At 46.1% G+C, this 22,026-nt stretch overlaps 1 protein-coding gene and 1 long non-coding RNA gene across 5 annotated transcripts; one reads left to right on the forward strand and one right to left on the reverse strand.

The window, feature by feature from the left end:
- Positions 1 to 1,158: 1,158 nt before the first annotated feature.
- Positions 1,159 to 10,468, forward strand: LOC308189913. 2 transcript variants are annotated; one of them, XR_013946721.1, is made up of 4 exons: positions 1,182 to 1,481; positions 4,767 to 4,903; positions 7,068 to 7,212; positions 7,308 to 10,468. It is a non-coding gene; the product is annotated as an uncharacterized lncRNA (long non-coding RNA). The 2 variants fall into 2 exon arrangements; XR_013946720.1 differs by having other exon boundaries at positions 1,159 to 1,481; positions 4,767 to 7,212.
- IRX2 (iroquois homeobox 2) lies at positions 9,781 to 15,943 on the reverse strand. 3 transcript variants are annotated; one of them, XM_080580565.1, is made up of 5 exons: positions 15,139 to 15,943; positions 12,924 to 13,329; positions 11,836 to 12,588; positions 11,058 to 11,121; positions 9,781 to 10,379 (listed from the first exon to the last, which is right to left on the reverse strand). In XM_080580565.1, exons 1-4 carry the CDS (start codon positions 15,379 to 15,381, stop codon positions 11,078 to 11,080), a joined length of 1,446 nt encoding a protein of 481 aa, XP_080436691.1. In that variant the 5' UTR covers positions 15,382 to 15,943; the 3' UTR covers positions 9,781 to 10,379; positions 11,058 to 11,077. The 3 variants fall into 3 exon arrangements, with proteins under 3 accessions (XP_080436691.1, XP_080436690.1, XP_080436689.1); XM_080580564.1 differs by having other exon boundaries at positions 9,781 to 10,435; positions 11,054 to 11,121; XM_080580563.1 differs by having other exon boundaries at positions 11,054 to 11,121; positions 15,139 to 15,941.
- Positions 15,944 to 22,026: the final 6,083 nt, after the last annotated feature.

Genomic DNA, 22,026 nt, shown 5'->3' on the forward strand with positions numbered 1-22,026 from the left:
CTCCATAGGAAAGCATCCATGCCTTCTCTTTACAGGAGCTGTGAGCACCCATCTGTTCAGCCACCTCTGCACAGCTCTCAGCGGGTCTCACCCCCCCTTGCCAATGATGCAGTGCAGAAAAGCAATGTGAGGGACACTGCACTGGGAAGAGAGACAGAGTGGGACTGTGACTGCATTTCCTTGTTCTTGAGTAGCTCTGCTGGGAATAGCTTTATGTCTCCGCTCTAAACATTTCATATTTGTTTTGCACTGTGCTGTCACCAGCAGGAACATCTCCATCTCAGTTGTACCTCTGCCTCCTCTAAGCAGCTAGAATTTTGGGACTGCTTGGAGAAGATGTGCCAGCCTGAGCCCTTCAAGGACACAGGATGGGGGCATGTTGTTGTCTGGATCCCAGATAACCTTCTTGCCCCCAGAAAAGCTGAAGCCTTTCTTGATATGGGGAAACATTGCATTTATTCTTGGATGAATTTAAGGTCAAAAAGAACACGATCCTGAAAGTGAATAATCTCAAGGAGAGAAAGCAAAGTAAGACTTTCCTATTCCTCTTACCTTAACATTTTGTCCCCTTCTTGAAGATAGCCCCTTTATAAAGGCTGGAGGGAGGCCTGTCCTTTCTGTTGTTGTTTTTTTTTTTTTAATTATTATTTTTATTTTTTCCCAGAGAGTAATGCAATAACAAGGTACCACACCAAAACCCATACAATCTATGATATTAGTCCAGAAGGCATAGAAAGTCCCCCTCGGGGACCTGATCCTACAGTTCATGCAGACCTGTGGAGAACACCCACAATCCAGAGACACAGTAACAACTTTGCATCTCTCTTGATACTAATTTTATAGTTTTGCTGTTTAAGGTACTCCACAAATGCTTTAACTTACAAGTACATCCCTACTGGGAGAGGGAAAAGTCATGACAGGAATAGGAATTATGCCCACCTTAAAGGTTCTGAAAACACTTTCTATTTCCTTAGAACACATGAGAGAGGTTCTACAATGCATTGCCTGCCCTTCAGTTGCAAAATTATACCTGATTGCTTTCTCCCAGCAGTGCATGGCGTGCTGGTGACACAGGCACAGGACTGCTGGCTGAATCAATGGGGAGCTCTGCATCAGATCAATGCCCCGATACGGTCGGCAGCAGGCACGAACCGATTTCCATGTGAGTCACCTCCAAGGCTGCAGGTGCTGGAGGCCTGTGGAAAGTTGAATCCTAGCCACTAACAGCTAATGTAATCATGTTCCTTGCTCAGATCTCCTGCTGATAAACGCACCCAGTTACTCCTAACTGTCTCCCTTACAAAATAACACCTCCCAGGACACCTACCTCTTCAATAGTTTTTAACCACGCTGCAGCTGCACAAGAAAATCCATTCATCAATTATAAATCAATTGAGGAAGAGAAATCTGCAGCTCGCTTGATTGCCCTTGTTGTCCCTGCAACTCACTGATCCAGCTACAGAAACTTTCCAGCCTGCCAGGTCTGTTTATTTATTTATTTATCATAATACTATTATTATTATCGTTAACTATTTAGAGCCTGAAAAGATCATTCCTTCCTTTGCAGAAAATAACTCTGCAGCAGTAATCCATTGGCAAAGTGAGCTTCCCTCTGGTGGGAGAAAGGGAGAGATAATGAGAGAAAGAGAGAAAAAGGGAAAGAGAAAGAGAAAAAGAGAGACTGTATGTGTTCCACAAATGGCAAAGCAAGTGTGGTGGGCCAGATGCAGCTGCAGCCTCTAGCTACAGACCTCCCTCTGTGATTGCAGGGGACTTCTTTAAATAGGTAGTTATTCCCGAGAAAGAGCTCCGCTCCTCCTCTCCAGTTTATGCTGTCAGTCCCCAACCCTCTCCTTCCAAGCAAAGATTTGTGGTGTGAGAAGCTGCTTTTAGCAAGTAAAGTGTTTGAGAAAGCTTATTTCAGAAAGAAGGATTAGGCATGCTTGTTGCTCCATGGTGAGAATAAAAAGAACACAACTGCCTGGTTGAGGAGGAGTATAGGCAGGCTGGAAATGTTAGAAACACTAGGAAGGACTTAGGGAAAATACATCCATTCTCCAAGAAACATAGCTGTATTTATGATCAGTGGAAGTGGTGGAGGGGAAATTACACTATTGAAGTGAATAATAATAATAATAATTATTATTATTATTAACAATAATAATAATGAACTCCAGAGGAGAGAGATTTTTTTTGTCCTTCCCTGCTGAAACAGCCTCGCAAATATTTTTTTCCTTCTTTATTAAACTAATCACCATGAATATCACAGTATTCTAATATTCCTGGAGCAAAACGAGTGGCAGGACAACTGGATGTTTTGCTTTTTTTTTTTTTTTCTTTTTGGTTTTGAGTGTTCCGAGGTGACTAAATTTGCCTTGTTGAGCCTTGTAAAATCCTGACTTAATCATGTAAACTTCTGTGTAAGCAAAATAGACGAAACTTCAAAGGGTCAAAAACCCTTTAGGGATTTGCGAGGAGACGCCAGCAATAGATTCTAATCTGCCTCCAGAATCCTGGCTGTATTTGTCCAAGGAACTGGTACCAGCAAACTCTCGAAGGTAGAGATAGTGGGTTGATTCAGCCTTTATCCCCTTAGAGAGTATTGGCTTTGTAAGGCTCTAGGCAGCACTTCAACGCCAGGGGATCTTGCCCAAACCCTCTAAAACTGAAGTACAGGAGTAATTTGAGATAATGACTTTGTAACAGGCTTGGGCAGACCTTGGACAGAAGAAGTGAGAGATGTTATCACCCCAGCATTCCTCTTAAAATGCAGTTTTTCCCCCTACTTATTCTCAGTTAGTCAAAGCTACATTAACATTCCATCCAGGGCTGCTAAACAGAATCTTAATTAGTCCTGATACTCTTGTGCAAGGGGTTTATTCATTGCACTCTTAACTAATGGTTGCTGTCAGAGTGTTTTTTTTCTTCTTTGGGTTCTTTGGGGATATCGTGTTCTGCTGCAAAGCATGACAGAAATGTAATGTGCATGAAAAAAAAAAAAAAAAAAGCTTGCAGATCAGAAATCTTGAGACTGAGGCTGACTCCAGCCCTGTCTAATGGTGATACATTGTTAGGACTAATGAGAATAACTTCACCAACAGAAATTCCTGCAACATGTTTATCTTAAATTTTAATAGAACACGCTCTCTCTTGCCTTTTTTTTTTTTAATCCCCGTGACAGAAAACATTACAAACTTGTTAGTCTTTTGAAGCAGTTCACGCAAGTCTCACTAAATTTGCAGCTCTCTGTATTTTGCATTAGCCACCCGTGGCTCGGTATTTAATGAAAGATTTTGTAGGTGGAGAAGAACTAACAAGTTACTAAACGGCCGGTTGCTCCGGCAGGACCTTCCTCGCTGCGTTATTTTGTATTTATAACCCAGCTTCGCAGCCATTCCTCCCTCTGCCCGCCGCTCTCCCCAAGCACCCAGGTTCGGGTTTACACGCACACGTACACGCCGGTCTCTCTCTGCCACACGCCGATTCGGACTCGCTCCGATGTCAGCAAGGTGAAACCTGGGCGCCCGTAAGCACGGGACCCACACAAACCATTTCATGGGAGCGTCCCTCAAAGTTATTTGTGCTTCGGGGCCGAATCGTGACCATAAACTGCCGGGACAGACGACAGTAAAAAAAAAAACAGAAATGTAGCGGGGTGACTCGCCATCCGCGCTGAATTCAAGAGACTGTTTCGTTTATCAGCCGCGGCAGAAGTAGTTATTTGCCTGTAAATCTACGTTCAGCTACACCGGTCGCGGAAACAGATTTATAAGACTATAAATTACCGTTTCTTTCTTTCGGGCTGGGGGAAGAAGATGAAGAAGAGGGAGGGGGGGAGAAAGGTGTTTTTTGGAAACAGGAGGTCCATGTTTCTTAGCTAGTGCTCACCCCTGTTTAAGACTCCTTCCCATAAGCTTGCGTAACATTGATTACTCACAAAGAGTTCACAATAACTATCATGTAGCTAAACTAATTGAGACAATCATGCTAAGTTATAGTCAGTCTAAAAGGTACCATTGATGTGGTAATGCCTATAGAAAGTCAGACATGCGACTCACTACCATTTAATTGCTCCTTTAAACCTGTTATTACAATGTTAACTGGCTTAAGTATATATTGCTGCCTTTTAGTGCCTTGACGTGACAAATTAAAACACACTGTGGAAGCGGCATTCATTTGCGGAAAGAGTTGCAGGAAAAAGGGAGCCGGGCGATGTCAAACCTGTCAGGATGAATTAATTTTCAAACTTGCATTTTGCACTGCAATTCCCACTGCAGTTTTGCTGCACGGGGGAAAGATTTTATATATAAAATATATGCCTATTACATATATTAGATACACATATTCCATCTCACGCGTATCTACCGTAAAATGAGCCTCACCGCGCTAAAAACGAAAAGTGCTCTTTGGCTCCGAAGCCTCGCCTGATGCTAAATGAAGTGGAGGTCTGGAAAAAAGCTAGGAGGGCGGGTTGGGGGCAACGGTGAAGTTTCTACCTCGGCTCAGCACCACATGCATGTGTGGTAGGGGGCCGTGGGAGTTTTTCAATGCTTAACTCGCCCTTGGCTGCCAGGTCCCGGGGGTTTACCCACGCCCTAAACCTGGGAACCAGGCAGCAGCCACGCTCCCTGCGGGCTGCCCTTCTCCATGACGGAACTCTGCTGAGCTCCCACAAGGAAGGTTAAAAAAAAAAAAAAAAAAAAAAAAAAAAGAAAAGAATATATATATATATATACATATAAAATTTCTTGCTTCCTCATCCCCAGGGCTAAGCCAGGCTCAGGATCATTTAAGCGCGCACGGCTGCGCCTCGCCCGCTTCGAGGAGTGGAGCGGAGCCAGGCTCGCGCTGCTGCCCACCGCGCATCCTACGGAGGCTGGGCGGGGAGCTCCGCGGGCACCAGGTAAGCTCCCCCTATTCCCTTGCCTACGCGATCGTGAAAGCATTGAGAACTCCGATAAACACGAAATACTCGGCCCTTTCCTTTCCCTCGCTCTCTCTTTTTTTTTTTTCCCTCCCCTTCCCTTCCCTCCACCGCTCGCGAGAAGATGTCAGGGGGTTAAAATACCCTGTTCACCCTCTCCCTTGATCTCGGGGAGAGAGGTAAGAGTTGCTGGCACCTTTATGGGACTCAGATCTGCTGCGGCTGCGAGAATCGTCGGCCCCCGCTAACTTTGATCAGCCTTATTCATCCCAGCTGCGCTCTATTTGTTTGTCATTTTGCCCTTTTCCTCCCAGAATCGTTATTTATAGTCTGAAAAGTGAAACGCGGCGCGATTTGCCTTTACATGGACACTTCTGCAAACGGGGTTGGGGTGGGGAGACACCTTCCCCCGAGAGAGGGGCTGCCAAAAGAGAGGGAAAAAAACCCTGTCTCAAACATTATCAAATCAGCTTTGAATTCATTACTCCAGAGCATTAACTAATTACCAGATCAGAGAGAAGAAAAAATAAATATTCCTTTAAATAAGTGAAGGTAATTATAACCCTGTTGTTGACACTAACGATTAATAATTGATCAGAAGTTATACACAATAAATTGTCACTTCTCCCTATAAAAATGTACTTTTTTTTTTTTTTTTCCCTTGGACGGTTTTTAAGAGCCCGAGCAGTGACAATATCCGCACGGCCGCTGCACGGAGAGCACGAAGGTTTTTTTTTCTTCTTCTTCTTCTTTTTCTTCTTTTCCTCGCAAATATGTGCTCTTTTGAAATCCCCCGTCATGGATGACACAAACCCGGGTGGAGCAGAAGTGACTTTTGCAGCCGGCCTGCGCTCCTGCCTTTCTTTCCGAGGAGGGCCGGGCCCAGGTGCCAGCCCTCTTGTCTTTCCTTTGGGTCCCCAAAACCCTGAACGGAGCAAAGTGAGGGGCGCGGCTCAGCAGCCGCACGGTGCCTGCCCCGAGTCGCTCCGTCCCTTGCTTTTGCTAAGGGAAAATACCGCCGGCTCGGCCGGGATTGGACGTGAAACGGTGACATTCCCCTGTGACTCTAGGCTGGGGGGAGGGATTGGGAGGGGGGGCTGGGGGCGGGAACACGGGTTCAGGCTGCAGGAGTCCGGCTATCCCCCCGGCCAGGATGCTCGCAGGTAACGCGCTCCTGCCTCCAGAGCCCCTCGCAGCCCCCAGCAGCATCTCTGCCATCGGGTGCCCTACCGGCCGCACTTCCCCTCTCCCGTTTTAATAAAGACTCCGCTTCAGAGTCACCGAGTAATAATCAGGGATTAGATGCATGGGTGCTTTGAATATTCACCGAGGATCCCTTTGTTTCTTAACTTTTTTTTTCCCCTTCTCTTTTATTTCTTTAAAGGCCAGGAACATACCTGAGTTATAAATTACTGGATTAAAAATAAAGGGGTAAAACTCATATTATTTAATGTGCAGCACTACTATTAATAATATAGGTATATATATATACATATACCACTATTATTCAATTCCTACACTGCAAAGGCTCTTTTCGAGTAGCTGGATCGTGAGAAGCTTGCCCAAGCACTCGGGAAAAGTCTGAATACAGAAGGCAACAAATCGACCTGTATGTAAATTCCGTTTCTCTCTCTCCCTCCTTTTTTTATTTTTTTTCCTTCAAAAAGTTAATAAGCAATAAAATCCTTCCGGTATTGATTACATCCCCGCGAAGGTTTCTCAGCAGTGCGGTGAGTCTGAACTGCCTTTAAGTGAGATGTAACACGTGGAGGATGCAGAAACTTCCAGTGGCGAGAGGGCTGGTTTTTGTTTTGTTTTGTTTTGTTTTCTTTTCTTTTCCCATGAGGTTGGGCACGGAGTGGCCGCGGCCGGACCAGGCTGCCCTGGCCCCGGCCTTCTCCCGCTCCCCGTATTTGACATTGGTGAGGCGGGTTCCACCAGGTAGACTAGATTAAACGCTGCACTTTGCAATTTGTTTCTTCACCTGAAAAATCACCTTTCTCCCCCAAACCTCAAGACCTCCTCCGAGAATGGACGCTGGGGAAGATCGTCCTCTTTTTCTTTTGTTGTTGTTACTGTTTTCATTATCATTCCTGTTATTTCTGCAGCCGCCCGTTGCGCTTTATATTAACTGTCCCCTTAGTTAATTCCCCTTAGCCCGTTCCCTTTCAACCGGGAGCTCATGTCCAGGAGCAATTCCCACGTCTGTCCGTCTGTCCGCTACCGGCCTGGGCTAAGTGCTACCTCCGTCCCCATCCATCCCTTCCCCCGTCTCCAGTCGAACAAAGGTGGGTGACGCTTTTTTCCGCTCTCAAAGGCAGTTGGTGAGCAGCTTTCCTGAAACAATAACTCTGTTATTGAGAACAAATGTTGACATTCGCAGGGAGCGAGGAAAAAAGCAGCCCAGGAAGTGCAAAGTGGAAAGCGACCCTCTTCCTATCTGGCGACAGCGCCAATTCTTCGGGGATCCCACCTGAGATTAAAGCCTGAATTTCAATAAATCAGCTCTAATGAAACCTCTGGCCCCGCAGAAGGGAGGGTTTGTCTTTCCGCTCCGAAAAGAGGGGGTGGGGGAAGAGGGAGTAAATATAGAAAGGGGTGTGAAATTTTAATCCCAGTGGGTTGATTGGCATCATTATGAAATAAACTGCACACAAAGTGATGTATTTTATCGTTCATGACTCTTTCTTGCTATCCTGAAATAAACGCATTGTTTGTGCCAACAATTTAACAGGGCTACACTTTCCTCCTGCTTTCAATTTTGATTATTAAATCTCAAATGACGTTGAATATGCAGTTCTTGCCCATTAATCTCTGGTTAAAAAAAAAAAAGAAAAAAAAAGAAAAATGTTTATTTGCCAAATCATTTGGGTGTCGCCCATCTGTATCCATGAACCACTCGTGAATTTCTCAGAGGATGAGAGAAGTCCATTGGGTTTTACATACATAGTGAATATTTAAAAGCGAGTTTTCCAAGTCTTTCTACTTTTCTTTCCTGAAAGAAATCCAGGTCTAAATACTAGCAAGGGTGGGTAAATTATGGAAATCTTTTATAAGTCTTTGGGCGTATAAACATCAAAGGAATGTCGTTAGCCTTTTTTAATCTCTGCCACAGCTTTTGGTTTTTACCAATCGAAATGTACACGTTGTGTCCAACAGAGACCTGGAACATAAAATGTGGGTGGTGGGGGCAGATGAAGTAGGAGGCAGAGTGAGAAAGAGAAAGTTTAGGCATCTCACCTAACTTAAAAGTTCTTCTGTAAAATCTTCCAAACTGCACATAAAAGACGGTTTGAGTATTATTAAAGTAAATATTTGCATTTACATCATGCACTAAATAGGAGGGAAAAATGAATTACTTTTTAGCTGGTATCTAATTGTACTGTACACAGACAGAATGACATTTTACCTCAATTTAAAATGGGATGTTTTAGGAGCAGGGAAGTATCAGTCAATGACATGAGAAGAAGATGAGTAGGCCTCCAGCTGTAAAGATCTTCAGTGTTTTATTTTTAGCTAGATGGATCCCAGAGTTCTGCAGAATTACAATATTAATTTCTGCCCTATCAGCTGAAAAACACATGCATTTTCTCAATCGTTTGGACAGCTTTATAGGGGTAAAATATGATTGGGGGGGGGGGGGGGGGGACAGGGCGGTGATGGGGAGATGGATCATGGGGATTGTGTATATGTATTTAAGAAGCACAGCTTCCTTTCCCCCTGTTTAATATTACCACAATGTATTTCCTGACTCCAGAGTAGCATGGCTCTTTATCCAGTTAACATTCCCAAGGCTGATGCCTGAAGTATCTAGGATCACTTTCAAATGCCCTTTCTAACAAGACCTGAGCAAGAGGCCACTAATTTTCAGTGAACAAAAAGCCACTGGAGAGAGATCCGTTTGTCAATATCAACTGGTCCAGCAATTTCCCATCTTCAGACACATCAGCCTATCTGAGCTGGCAGATGTTTAGACAAGATTTTATAAATTGTTCAATATCAGACCATAATGAACCCCAACTGACCATTCCAAAGCAGCTAAAAGCATTCAGGATCTCCCCTGCTGGGATCTAATAATGCTCTCATGCTGGAACATTATTAATCATGGAATAAAATAGATGAGCCTCTTGAAAAATAAGTGTATGATTGATTAAAGGGCAATCTAAGAAGCTATTATTCTTGTTTTATAACCGTACGTTATATTCACTCAATTTATCTTTTGGGGAAAATAAATGATTCTTCGTTTCTTTTCTGAAATTATATTATATGAGGATTCCCATTATTTTGCTGAAAATTAAAATGATTAGTTAGCTGATCTTATGAGTCCAATCAAGGTGGATTTCTTATGTGACTATTAAATTAAAGATATGATTCACTGATATAAACAAAAAAGGGGAAAGATCATTAAAAAGCAGGAAATGGACTTTTTTCTCTTTATGTTTTTGTGTTTGTTTGTTTTAGCTAGAAGCAAAAACAAATAAATTAGAAATAAGCCCTATCTGATTATGATTCTTTTTTCTCCCTGGAAATGGTGAATTTAAAGAGTGTTAACTCTAATAAAGAGCTACTTCACACCCAACATAAATAGTTTATAAGAAACATGCCTGTATTCACATCACTCTCTCTACACATTTGCAAGTATGTATATAAATATGTACTTGCACACATGTGAGTATTTAAACCTTCAGTATAAAGGAACAACCCAGAAGGAATTAATTTATGTAAAGCATATCTTTGTAACATATTTGTATTGCTTACTTATTTTATAGTCTAAGCTGTACAAGTGAAATTATAACTTTCATCATCTTCTGAATAATAAATTGTTATTTTTGGGAAAATGAATGAAAAACACCATATTGTTGCAGACTAGTCTGTTTTTATTTACAATTAGAGATATAAATTAGTAAAGAATTCTCGTTAAACAACCAAAGATTGTATAACCATCAATGTTTCAAATAAAAACCAGGCAAAATTTATTTACAAAAAGTTCAGATTCCATTGCAATACAACTTGCATAAATTACTAGAAGCTTTATATCGTTACAAAAATAAATATCAAATTTGTTTCCACTTTGTAAGGACTCAAGTTCTCCAATCACGTCTTTATTATCTCTACAGTATACATCTTTTACAAATAAATTTTACAATAAATCCTATCACACCTATCGAATATATACCGTGGCAATGAAGTGATCAATTCAAGATATCCTGAGAAAAACAGATCTGTTTTCAAAAATCACACATACATTGGGGAAACTATACTATACCAGAAAACTCACATTATGTCCAACAAAATTCTGGTTTAATAATTAGAGTCTGAAGATTTAATAGTGCTCTGTGGTCTTCTTTTATACAGTGGCACAAGATGTGATCCGGATTTAGAGATTTGTTATATATATTAGCTCGGGGAGAGATGATGGCTTGCTGACTTTTTTCAAAGCAATTGTGACACCTACCTGTGGACCAAGGAAAGAACCAGATCATCCTTCAGTTACACACTAACACCATTAAACTGAAGGAAAAAAAAAAAAAAAAAGATAAAATTCTTTCTCATCTAATTTATCTTAGCCAAAGAATTAGTTGGAAAAATATCGACAAGGCGATTTTTGTTGTTGTTTAGTTAGCCCTAGATAATGGAGGTATTAAGACTGCCATTGATAGTCAGGCAAGGGGCAATTCATAGATAACACACCCTGCTTAAGATGCATGTCGATCTCTAATAATTCTCCCTTTTTATTTCAAATATATGGTCACAGCGGGAAACCCCACTTAAAATATGCAATTACGGCACTGCCACGTGAGCACAAGCACTTTGTTTTTAAACAACAATACATTCAAGAATATTTTTTAAAGCTCTCTTTCCGTAACATTCAAATAGTCCTTAAGGCTTTGCATCACACAAGCAAAGAGTATGGGAGGTGAGGGAACTGTCTAACCTGACTTTAAAATGAAGACCAACCAAGAAAGAAAAGCTGTAATGAGAGGCTTAAAAATAGCAGAAAAGAGTGTCTTACTTTGTAATCAGAGCCTTATGTAATGAAGCAAGAAATTAACGTTAAGCAAGTCTAGATCTGTGCACTCTTAGACCTGATGCCAAATGATCAGCGTAATAGAAAATGCTCTCACTTACTTGCATTGCTGTGTGATTGCACTTCTATAGGTATGGTTGTACTCCTACTGTGCAGACTTCAGTGGGATCTGTCAAAATATAACCTTCAGTTAGTCACAGGACACAGCTAGCTAACTAGATTATACACTTTGTGTACGTCCCAACTCTCGCTCACACAGAATTCATAGCTAAGTCCTTTAAAAGACTGGGTGATATTCTATAATTGCCCTTATCTTGAGTTTTGTTTGTTAGTTTGTTTCTTTGTTTGTTTTTAATAAGATAACGATTATATTAGCATAAAACTTTCTAAAAAAAAAAAAGCATTAAAAATGTCACGCTCCGCATAACTTCATGTCCAAGGTTAGCAATTATCCGAACCCAAAGCTGCAAAAACCGTGAGAATACTGGCAACAAAGAGAGCAAAACCAGTTTGTCAGAAAAAAAAATAAATAAATTAAAGGTAATGACAACAGTGCTCTCTGGATACCTTTGGATTTAGTTTTCCTTCTAAAATGGCATTAAAAGCTGTGTCTGCAGTGTGCGGAGTGATCTAAAAGTCGTGTTTTAAATTTCCTCTCTGCGTTCCTAAAGGCAAGTATTGATAGGATGGTGACATGCAATTTTTAATCCCCAGATTACACTACTGCCCATCTTCAGTATGCGGCCAGTGGCAGCGATGACAGTGTGCTCAGTGTTTTGTTCAGATAAGGTTTCAATATTTACAGTGTATAAGAGATTCACACTGGCCAAGGACAGGGGACGAGGTGGAAGGGGGAAGAAAGCGGTAAAAATAAGTCACCTACCTTTCTTTGAGTCATAACTAGAGGGCCTGTAATGCTGTTCTAGCTGGTTAGTGATCGTTTTCAAAGAGTCACTGCTCTGCTTGTGAACAGAGCTGGCATTTAGGACAGTCTGACTTAGTCCCTCGTTTGAAGCCACTGCTGCCGAGTTGTATCTCAGGATTCCCTGGCTCTGGAGAGCGTTAAAGTTCCCATAGTTTGTATAATTGCTATAAAAAGGTGAGGTGTAATAAATATGCCTCCCCAGGAGGGAGGAGGGCGAGTAGGCAGCGCTGTGCGGGGCGGAGGCGGGGGTGGCCGAGGACAACGCCGCTGGCTGGCAGCCTTGGCCCAGGTTCTGGCTCTTGAGGTCCGAGGTGGCGATTTCGGCCAGCGACCAGAGCTTAGGCTTGCTGGCCGGCGTCGGGGGCCCGGGGGAGGCGCGGCCGCCCAGCGCCGCCTTGCTGGCGCTGCGGGCGGCGTCGGCGTGCGGGTGGCCGAGCAGAGGGGCCTCCACGGCGGCCAGCGGCGAGGAGGTGGCGGGCTTGGCCGGCGGGTCGCGCTCCCCGCCGCCGCCGTCGTCCTCCTCGATGTCCTCCTCGTCGTCCTCGTCCTCCTCGTCGTCGTCGTCCTCCTCCTCCTCGACGTCCTCGTACTTGTCCTTGCACTCCGAGCCCGACTCGCAGAGGGGGTCGCCGGCTCGGCAGGGCAGCTTCTCGCCGTCCGACTCGGCAGAGCAGGAGTGGTCCGTCAGCGAGTCGACTTGCAAGCTGATCCCTGCGAGGGTCGGCGGGCACAGAAAGGCAGAGTCAGGGGGGGGGGCAGGAGGGAAGGAAGGAAGAGAGGCAGAGGCCGAGAAACGAGCCGCCGCGGCGCCCCCCGCCGCCCCGCCGGCCCCCCGCGCCCCAACCGGACGCCCCCAGTCCTCCCCGGCCGCCGGCGGCGAGCGGAGCCCGCGGCAGCCCGGTTACAAGGGACGGGACGGGAGGGGACGGGACGGGACACTTCCCCCCCAACTAGCTGCCCGTTTTTTGGGGGACGCGTTGAGATGGGACGGCACGGGAGGGGGCCACCCCGCCGCCGCCGGGCGCCCGCCGTCACCCCGCGCCCACCTTCGTCCTCCGCGGAGGTTTCGTTGCTCTCGGGCATCTTCTCGGGACTCTCCTCTTTACTCCTCGCCCCATCGCCTTCGTCGTCGTCCTCGTCCTCGCTCTTGTTCCGCGGGGCCCAGGTCATCTTGTTTTCCTTCTTGAGCCGCCGGCGGGCGTTGGCGAACCAGGTGGAGACCTGGGTGAGGGTCATCTTGGTGATGATGGCCAGCATAATCTTCTCACCCTTGGTGGGGTAGGGGTTCTTGCGGTGCTCCTGCAGCCAGGCCTTCAGCGTGGCTGTGGCGTCGCGGGTGGCGTTTTTCCTGTACGCGGGGTCGTTGAGCTGGTAAGGGTAGGCAGGGCTGCCGTACGGGTGGTAGCTGATGGCTCCGGTCATCCCAGTCGTATGGGCGTCGTAAGGGGAGCCCTGGACAGAACAAAAAGGTGGGGTTGGCAATTTGTTACTGCTGATAGCCACTAGTAAGTTGTCAAGGCGAGATCGGCGGTTATATTTGTATTTCCCCGGGACGGTGTCTTGTATCCATATTCTATGAGGGGGAGAAACAGCACCCAAAGGCCATTAAGTTGTGACCCCCCTACCCCACCCCCCCTTCCTCCGCCCAACGCATAGGCACAGGCACACACTTAAAACCGGCGATGTTTTAATCTTTCTGACTAATTTCAGCTCCTTGTAATTGAATATTTCCCAATATCTTTTTTGAACCATGCAGACATTTTAAAGGCCCTACAGGTAGTGTCTTGATATCTACATTTCTCTCAAAGGTTCAAAAGATGTTTCCTTTTTTGCTATAGAAAATACAACAAAGCCGCCACTTAGCAATTCACTGCACTAATGCATTGCAAATCCAATTTGCAAATCAGAAGATATGCACCGTTTCGAATTGTTCAAATGCGATGTAATTAGCATTTTAATTCGCCCTTTAACGTTTAAATTGCGCTTATTTAAGTCTGCATGGTGCAAGAAAAGTTAGATATCGCTAAGGAACTCGCTAACTTTTCGCACGTCTCTGAACCCTGCAGATCGGCGACTCGCAGGCGCACCATCACCCAATATCCCGCACAGTTCACAACCTCGCTGCAACTTCCAGCCACTCGCCTACTGCTTCTCAACAGAAAAAACAAGCGAGCGAGTTCCTCAGATCTTTTACCCTACCCCGAATAAAGACTGCACGACAATTTATGCACCGCATTTTACGAACAGAAAGCAAGTAGTTTCCCTGTCACTTTGCAGGGAGAGCAAACTACCCTGCTGCCATCCCCTCCTAGGATCTCGACAGCGGCTCCAGTCTTAAATTCCGGGTACAGGTCTTTGTGTATGCGGACTAGATACATGTCTGACTCCGCGTGTGTACGTTTATAAAACTATATAACCATCTAGACGTGCAGTTTATTTATATACTTTATGGTTTTATTTATATAGTTTATGCACACGCAATTGCAAATGCTCCTTTTAACTAATAAGAAGAAAGTGAAATCCGAAACTCGGCCACCACAACCATCTTGGGCTTAAGCGAAGCTCACAGATCGCAAACAGATGCTCCTTTTCATTCCCAAAATCCAGTTAAACCATTAGCACAAAACACACTGAAAGTAAATAAAACCACACGAGGATAAAGCCCGCAGCGCCTCTAAACACCGACTTAAAATGAGAGAGTGGAAAAAAGATAAAAAAGGGAGAAAAAAAAAGAAAGGAAAGAAACCCTCCGCTATCCTACCACAGCGAAAAGAGGGAAGAAAAAAAAAAAAAAAAAAGGAAAAAAAAAAAGAGAAAGCGGGGGGTGTGTGTGGTGGAAGGGGCCGGGGGGTTGGAATGAAAGCCTGCAGCCCAACTGACTGAGAAAGCCGTATTTCTTTAATCAGGGCTCCCGCACGGCTCCGGGAACCGCGGGGCGAGCCCGGGTCCCAGGCACGGCGGCACCGCTCTCGGCCGGGGCGCACAGCGAGGCAGCTCCCCCGGCCCCGGCCCCGGCCCCGCTCGGCCCCGGCCCGGCCCCGCTCCGCCCGACTCGACTCGGCACTGCTCGGCTCCGCACGGCTCCGCACGGCCCCGGCCGCGGTGCGGGGCTGGCAGCGCGGAGGCTGCGGCGCTGGTGCGGGGCCTCCGTCCGGCTGTGTCGGGGACTGATGGCGAGTGTGTGAGGAGAGAGGCTGAAGATGATGAGGATGAGAATGCGGATGCTAATGAAGAAGGAGAGGGGTTCTCTTCGGTAGTTACCATGTAGGAGGGGAATCCCGTGGCGGGGTCTGTGGAGTACTGGAGCGGGCTGGTGAAGCCTGTGGCCGCCGCCTGGGCGGTGAAAGCTGCCGATCCCGGGTAAGGGCTGAATGCCGATCCCGACGAAGACCTGGCCAGCTCCTCGCTCCTGGGGGCCGCCAGCGCCGACGCCCCGTACGCCGGGCAGGAGTACAGAGCCAGCGAGCCGGGGGGCTGGTAGAGGTAACCCTGAGGATAGGACATGGCTTGCACTGGCGTGCACAGGAGCAGGGAGGGGGCGAGGGTGACCGGCCCTGCTGCTGCCGCTGCTCCTGGCGCTGCTTTCGTGCTCTCTCTCTCCCTCTCTCCCTCTCTCCCGCCCTCTCTCTCTCTTTCTCTCTCTCTCCCTCTCTCTCTCTCTCTCTCTCCCTCTCCCCGGTTGGCTCTGTGCAGTTATGTAGAGAATCGGAATTGCTATATGCTCCCCCCCATGCACACCCGCTCAGAATAAAAACAAACAGGAGGGGAAAAAAAAAAAAAAAGAACACCCTCCCCCCCCCCCAAAAAAAGGGGAAAATAAATCGAGCGGTCAGAAATCTAACCGGGAGGGGAAGGGCATCTGGGAGAGACGGAAGAGGAGAGGGTTAATAAATAGAGAGAGAGAGAGAGAGAGAGAGAAAGGGAGAGAAACAGAAGGGGAGAATGGGAGAAAGAGAGAGAGAAAAGCGAGCCCCCGAAATCAGAAAAGTGGCTGCTGTATATGGAGTTCTCCCAGCCAGCCAGCCAGCTCCCCCAGCGCCTGCGAGCCTGTATTTTGGGGGAAGTATAGAGTCTGAAGTGAAGAGTTGAGGGAAGGAACACTCGAGTTTCTGAGGGACATTGGAAAACAGAGCTGTCCGTCACCACCGCTCATCTGCATAGCGCGGCGGGCCCGCCCCCTCCCGCTCCGGCCCCGTCTCCGTCTCCTCCCGCGGCCGGGAGGCAGGCAGGCAGGCGAGAAACCAGCGAAGGCAGGCTTTGTAATGCAAGCCAGCCTCCCCGGCTGCAAGCACACTGCTGAAGCCAGACGACGATACTGCTCATCAGCTCCTCTGCGGACTCGCGGAGCCATAAATACTCTCACACACTCTCGGTTACACTCCGTCGCCTGCTTTCTGGGTCCAGGCGGGGAACAAAAAATCATGCGTATGATAAATAAATGCATCCCCTCACACACACACTCTCTGGAGAGCTAGCAGCTCCCACTGGACGCACGCACACGTATCATATGTATGTGCATTTGCACGCATGTGGGTACGCTAAGCCAGGCTCGACGGAGCTGGGTAGGGTACAAGGGGAGAGCACTTTGTAAAAGTACTGCCCTATATGGCAGAAAAGAAGAGCAACTGCTCAAAGCAACAGATCCAGGATCGTGCTGTTCCTGGCAGCGAGAGCTCTATAGTTTTCTAAGTTGCCACGAACAGTCTAAAGCTGGTCATGTAGCGCGTTTGCACACGAAGGGGAAAAAAAAAATCCTCATCTTTCTTTCATTTCTATTCTTCCTGGTGTGGTGCGTGGAGAAGAGGCCTGGGTGACTCCTTCCGGGGGGCTAGCTGCTCCCTCCCCTCCTTTTGAAGTTCAGATAAATCTCTCGGAATACAATCGCGATGTAATTAATTTCCCAAATAATGTAATCTCTTCCTCTGCCCCCTCCCTCCATTCGGCCCTGGCCACCCACCAGCTTCTAGACGTTAACAGCCCTGCTCCTACGGGAGGACGAAGGCACCGAGCTTTCCTTCTCGGTACAGGTCTAAATACATAGAAATAGTTATCCATGTATATATATATATGTATCCTTTTAAGAGTCGCCCGCAGGGACCCTTCAGACCCCCGCGGGGAATCACAGCCACTCGAGCTCCGGCCTGGGGCTCCCGGGACGGGCTCTCCAGCAGCGCTCCCCGGTCCCCCCCGTGCCCCCCGGCTCCCTCTCTCCGCCCTAAGGGCACGGCGCTGGAGCCGGCCCGCGGCACCCCCCCGCCGCCCCGCCGGTGGGCTAGGCCGCTCCGCGCCCCCTGCCGCACCAGCGCCCCGAGCCGGCAGGTGGGAGCGGAGCCGCCGGGGCTGGAGCGCTGAGAGCCACCGCGCTGCCAGCCAGCCCCCCTCCCTCAACGTGCGCAGGCTTAGGAGCCCCTGCGCTGCTGGAAAAAAAAAATAATAAGAATTGAGGTTTGCACAAAAATAATTAAAAAAAAGGTTCATCAAACTGCGTGGTTTATTTATATATATATTTTTTTCAGCATCTCTGGGTGAGCATTTGTCCCGGGTTTTAGCAAATAAAGTCGCTTTGCGTTTGCGGCCGACTTGGTAGAATACCTCGGGTAATTGCCGTTGGGTAGGATGGAGAACGCGCATCTCATCAGGTACGCCGAGGAACCGGCTCGAAACTGACAAGAAGGAAGGTGGCACTAGCTGGAGAGTTGCAGGCGAGCAGGACAGCCTATTGTTAACAATTAAATATGCAGCTAATAAAAAATACACGTCGAGAAGCCGTTTCTATACTCTGGCGGACGCAGCGGGGAAAATGCCATCTTAAAACTACGGTCAAGTATCAGGATGCGTGTACTGTCTGAAGCGATCTGGGCTTTCCATTTTCTTTTTTCTATCTGATTTGTTATTTTATTTATTTATTTTTTTAATGTGAAACCAGCATACCGGTATACCCCTGCCCCTGCACGCAGCAGCAGCAGAGATCTGGCCACCAGACATACTGGATTAATTCCCATCCAGATCTATCAGCTGGCCTGTAGAAGAAGCAGTCCTTGAAAAGGCAGGTGAGGGGGAGGAGGTTAACACCAACAGGTATTTCTTGTCATTAACTCCCGACTTCCTGATAAGAGAGTGATAAACCACTGGTAAACTCAGTGCAACAGATTACAGAAAAGACGTTTCCTTCCCTGCTTGATGATTAATGCGCATATATTAAATAAAAATAGAAACTCTAAAAACAAGAGCTTTATATAAAACACATTCATATTTCAGTAGTTCTATGGAATAATCGATATCATGCGATTACATCTGAATAGTCAATTCCTGTGTTCCGCAGACCGATTTCTAAGTATATGAGCTCTGCTTCTGAACAGAATAGCAGCTGGAGAGCTGAGAATGCAAAATTAATTATAACATTATAAAGTCATACATGAATCTCTCTAAGTCAACCTGCATGCCTTGCAAAATGTACTATACTCTCTGCATTTTTATTTGGGAAGCCAAGTCTGCTCTTTCCAGCAGGGGTGGTGTAAGTAAGCGTTTATCTACACGAATTGATTGATTTTAGTTCCTCCTCTTTAATAATTAGTGGAACAATACAGATTGGGAATACAATGGCCGTCGTGTTTACATTATAACAAGGGATTAATGCTATTAAGTGAGTGTTACAGTTATGACCTGGGAAGAGTACTTAAATAAATACCGTGATCCCAGAAGAATCGATATAATTCAGTTCAGAGTGTGTGTAGATACGCACAGACACACATGCACACACAGGAGATACAAATCTCCATACGTATCTACACGCATATACATATGTTATACACGCGAGGTATACGTGCCCATCCGTGCAAAATCTAGGTGTTGTTTTAGCTTCCATCTGCATGTCTTACGTCCATGAAAATATTTTTTCTGTGATTTCGGTGGAAGGAATGTTTAAATCAAGAACATTACCCCCTTCCCCCTAACACAAAGAGCAACAGATTATATTTCTCGTGTTTTAATTTGTGCAATCTAAAAATGTAGCTTTATGTACAGAAACGGGGTTAATTTCTCCATCAGAGATTAATGGGGTAAAATATTATCATTTCAAAAGACAAGTTCTTACGTTGATTTGATTTGCATAATTTTTGTATGGCTTCAGAAAGGCATGGATTTACCCACTGCAAGGAGACGCTATGCATTTTATTACGACAAGTACACCACTAATTTGACTCTGCACAGTGTGGAGAAAGAGAAGCTAGTGGGGATATACAACGTGGAGAACGAGAAGCCAGTGGGGACATTCAGTCTTAGGCAAAGTCTCTGCACTAAACAAACGAGAAAACCGTGTCAAAAGCGCTTTTAAATAGCGGTCAGCGTACTTGGTCGTATTTAACTTCTTCTCGGAGTTATCTCGGTTTGATTCGAGTACCTTTCGCAGGGAAGAGGTTTTTCATCTGCCTGGCTTCACAGCTGAAATCTAATTTTCCCATAGTACTACCCGTTACTAATAAAAAGCCGTCTAACTTGCGCTGTTAAACAGTAGAATAGTATTACATGCACTTTTTATTGGTAATAACTGTGGCAAATTAACATGCCTACAAAGAGACATTAAAACTTTACACACTGCGTTTTTTGAGTAATCTATTCATTAGCTCAGCGTTTACCTTCCTAGATTTTAAGCGGTGCTCTCGCCTTGTCTTCTTTAATTCAGTTTGCTCCAGCTCATCAGAGAAGTTAGTCAAGAGCCCCCCCACACACACACACACCCTGCCCCCCTCTTCAGCTATCGCTCACTGCCGTCCTGGGAGACAGGTTTTGCGGTTTGCCATTTATTAGCTACATCTCCTTGCACTAGTGATAGAGGCTGAAGTTTTCGGGCGGATGAAGTTGAAAGCCAACGTCTGTGGAGAAGAAGAGCGCCCGTGCCCCTGCTGCGGGAGTGCGGTCGCCTCGCTCTGCGCGGCGGCTGCATGCGCCCCTTCGTGCTCTGGACTTTGGGAAGATCGGGGGGCAATCTGCCCCGAATTTCTGCCCTGGAAAGTTACCCAGGTAAAGCAGAGCAGAGCAAAGCGAATCTCGCTGGCGTGAAGGAGAGATTTCCCTGCCTCAGGAGGGCTCCCTGTGGCCCAAGGAGGCACGCACGCCCATCTTCCGGACAATGCCGGTTACCCAATCGTCGTGACACTGGTCACAGCAACTTCTGGAGCAGAGCGAAGTGGAACTTCGTGGGATTTGGAGATGTAACACAATGCGCAGCAGAAACGGTTTCCTGTGACATAACCACACAATGGTCTGGGAATGCTTTCTCCTTTCTCTCATGAAATGGGGGGTCGCCACCATCTCCAAGAGACAACGACGTGAAATAATAGACTATTGTATTTAAAAATAACAAATGACACACGCATACTGTGCAAGCGGTGTTGTCCAGTTTTCTAGTAAAAGAAGCCTGGTTTGTGAGGCTCTTTCTGAGCGAAGCACTTTACAGGAGCGACCTGTGCAAACGAGAGGAGACAGGATGAGCAGGACGAGCCTTTCTGCCGCGTGTCTGCTCGCAGGGCTACAGCAAGGAGCAGGGAAAACAGAAAGGGAGAAATGAAAAGAAAGAACTTTTCTTTCCCCATCTTCAGGATGAAATCTTTAGTTCAAGCTGTATATGGGAGGGGGCGCTGTGGCAATGAATTCACCAGATCTCCCGAGCACTCGCAGCGTAATTGTTCATGTAAGCGTCTTCGCTAAGGTTTCTTTTCATATTTCAGTCATTACTTTTATTAACAATACCATCTAATTGTCGCTCCACGAGACCTGCACTAAAAGGTGGGCTGATCGAATGAGTTATGGCCACTACTCTAACCCTAGTCCTAGATTTCTTTTTTTTTTTCTTTTCAGTTCAGTAAGAGTACAATAGTGTATTTCATTTTGAAAACACAGTGAAAGAAGGGGCTGCCCAAGGAAGCGCTGAGAATTTAAACGACTCTCTATAACATGCAAATGCGCTCAAATAGACAAAAATTAACCGTACCGCTTATTTGTAGCTTTTGTTTTGTTTTGTTTTGTTTCCCCCACGGGATCTGTGGCTTCGAAATTTTGAACTAATAACGGGCCACGTCTCTAGGAGAATTTAGCTCTCCCATTTTGGGACGTTACTGGGGGTGTATGTTGGGAAAAAAAAAAAGGAAAAAAAAAAAAAAGAAAAAAAAAAAAAGACAACTAAAGCAGATCTCTAAAAAGCAGATCTGGGGCTTAGAAAATTTGCTTCCCATATGTCACACTATTATTAAGAGTCTTAGTCATTTTCTGCTTAGGGAAATATAAGCAAATACATATCCATAAGGATAAGATAAAAGCCTTCCAAAGCTTTCCTGGAGCCTGCTATTTTCACCTGAAAGGCAGGCAGTGTTTCTCAGGGCTAGAACAAGTGTACGATCCACAGGTGGGATTGTTCCTCCTTCTTAGGCAGGAAAAAAAAATAAAAAAATTAAATCAGCGTATCTGAGTTGATAGGAGGATTGAACTCACCAGCGAGAAATCTGAGTGGGGCAGGCAGGGGCATGGAGGTCCCGTCACTCACTCTGAGGGGCTCAGAGGGGTCCACACCCCATTTGCTGCCAGGAGAAAACATACTCCCCATTCCTCAGCTCCTCTGGAGCCAGGCAGCCAATATGCCACGTCTCTGCCGGCAGGTTTCGTGCTTGGCCAATGTGTCTTGGAAAGTCTGCTGCAGAGTTAGTGGGAGGCTAAATCCCTTCAGCGCCTGGTATGTTTTCAAAGTGGATGATGGACAGAGTAAAGGCAAAATGGGATGATTTAACTGAAGGGGCCAGGGTTGCTTTAATTTTAAGGGCTCACACTAAAAACGGATTCTTCTGTCATGGTAATAGCCAACAAGTAGGTCTGGGCACTTAGGTGCCTAAGGAATACTGGTAGGCTGGTGGCTGGGTGTGCATCAACCTGAGGATATGTATATAAATGGAGTTCTCCTACTGCTTTTTCCCCATGGTTATGCTGGCAACGTGGAAGCATGTTGTCAGGTTAAAATTGCTTTAGACAGTTTTGAAGTAACTCTGCCAGATCCCTTCCCCTTCTCGTAATTGCCATCATCTGTTTGATCACCGTTTTTAACACTAGAGAGCACCTGCTCACCTGCTTTGTGCTTTTCTCTCATTCATTCACATGTTCATT

Source organism: Anser brachyrhynchus (assembly GCF_964034855.1).
Source record: "Anser brachyrhynchus genome assembly, chromosome: 2".
Taxonomy (NCBI): domain Eukaryota; kingdom Metazoa; phylum Chordata; class Aves; order Anseriformes; family Anatidae; genus Anser; species Anser brachyrhynchus.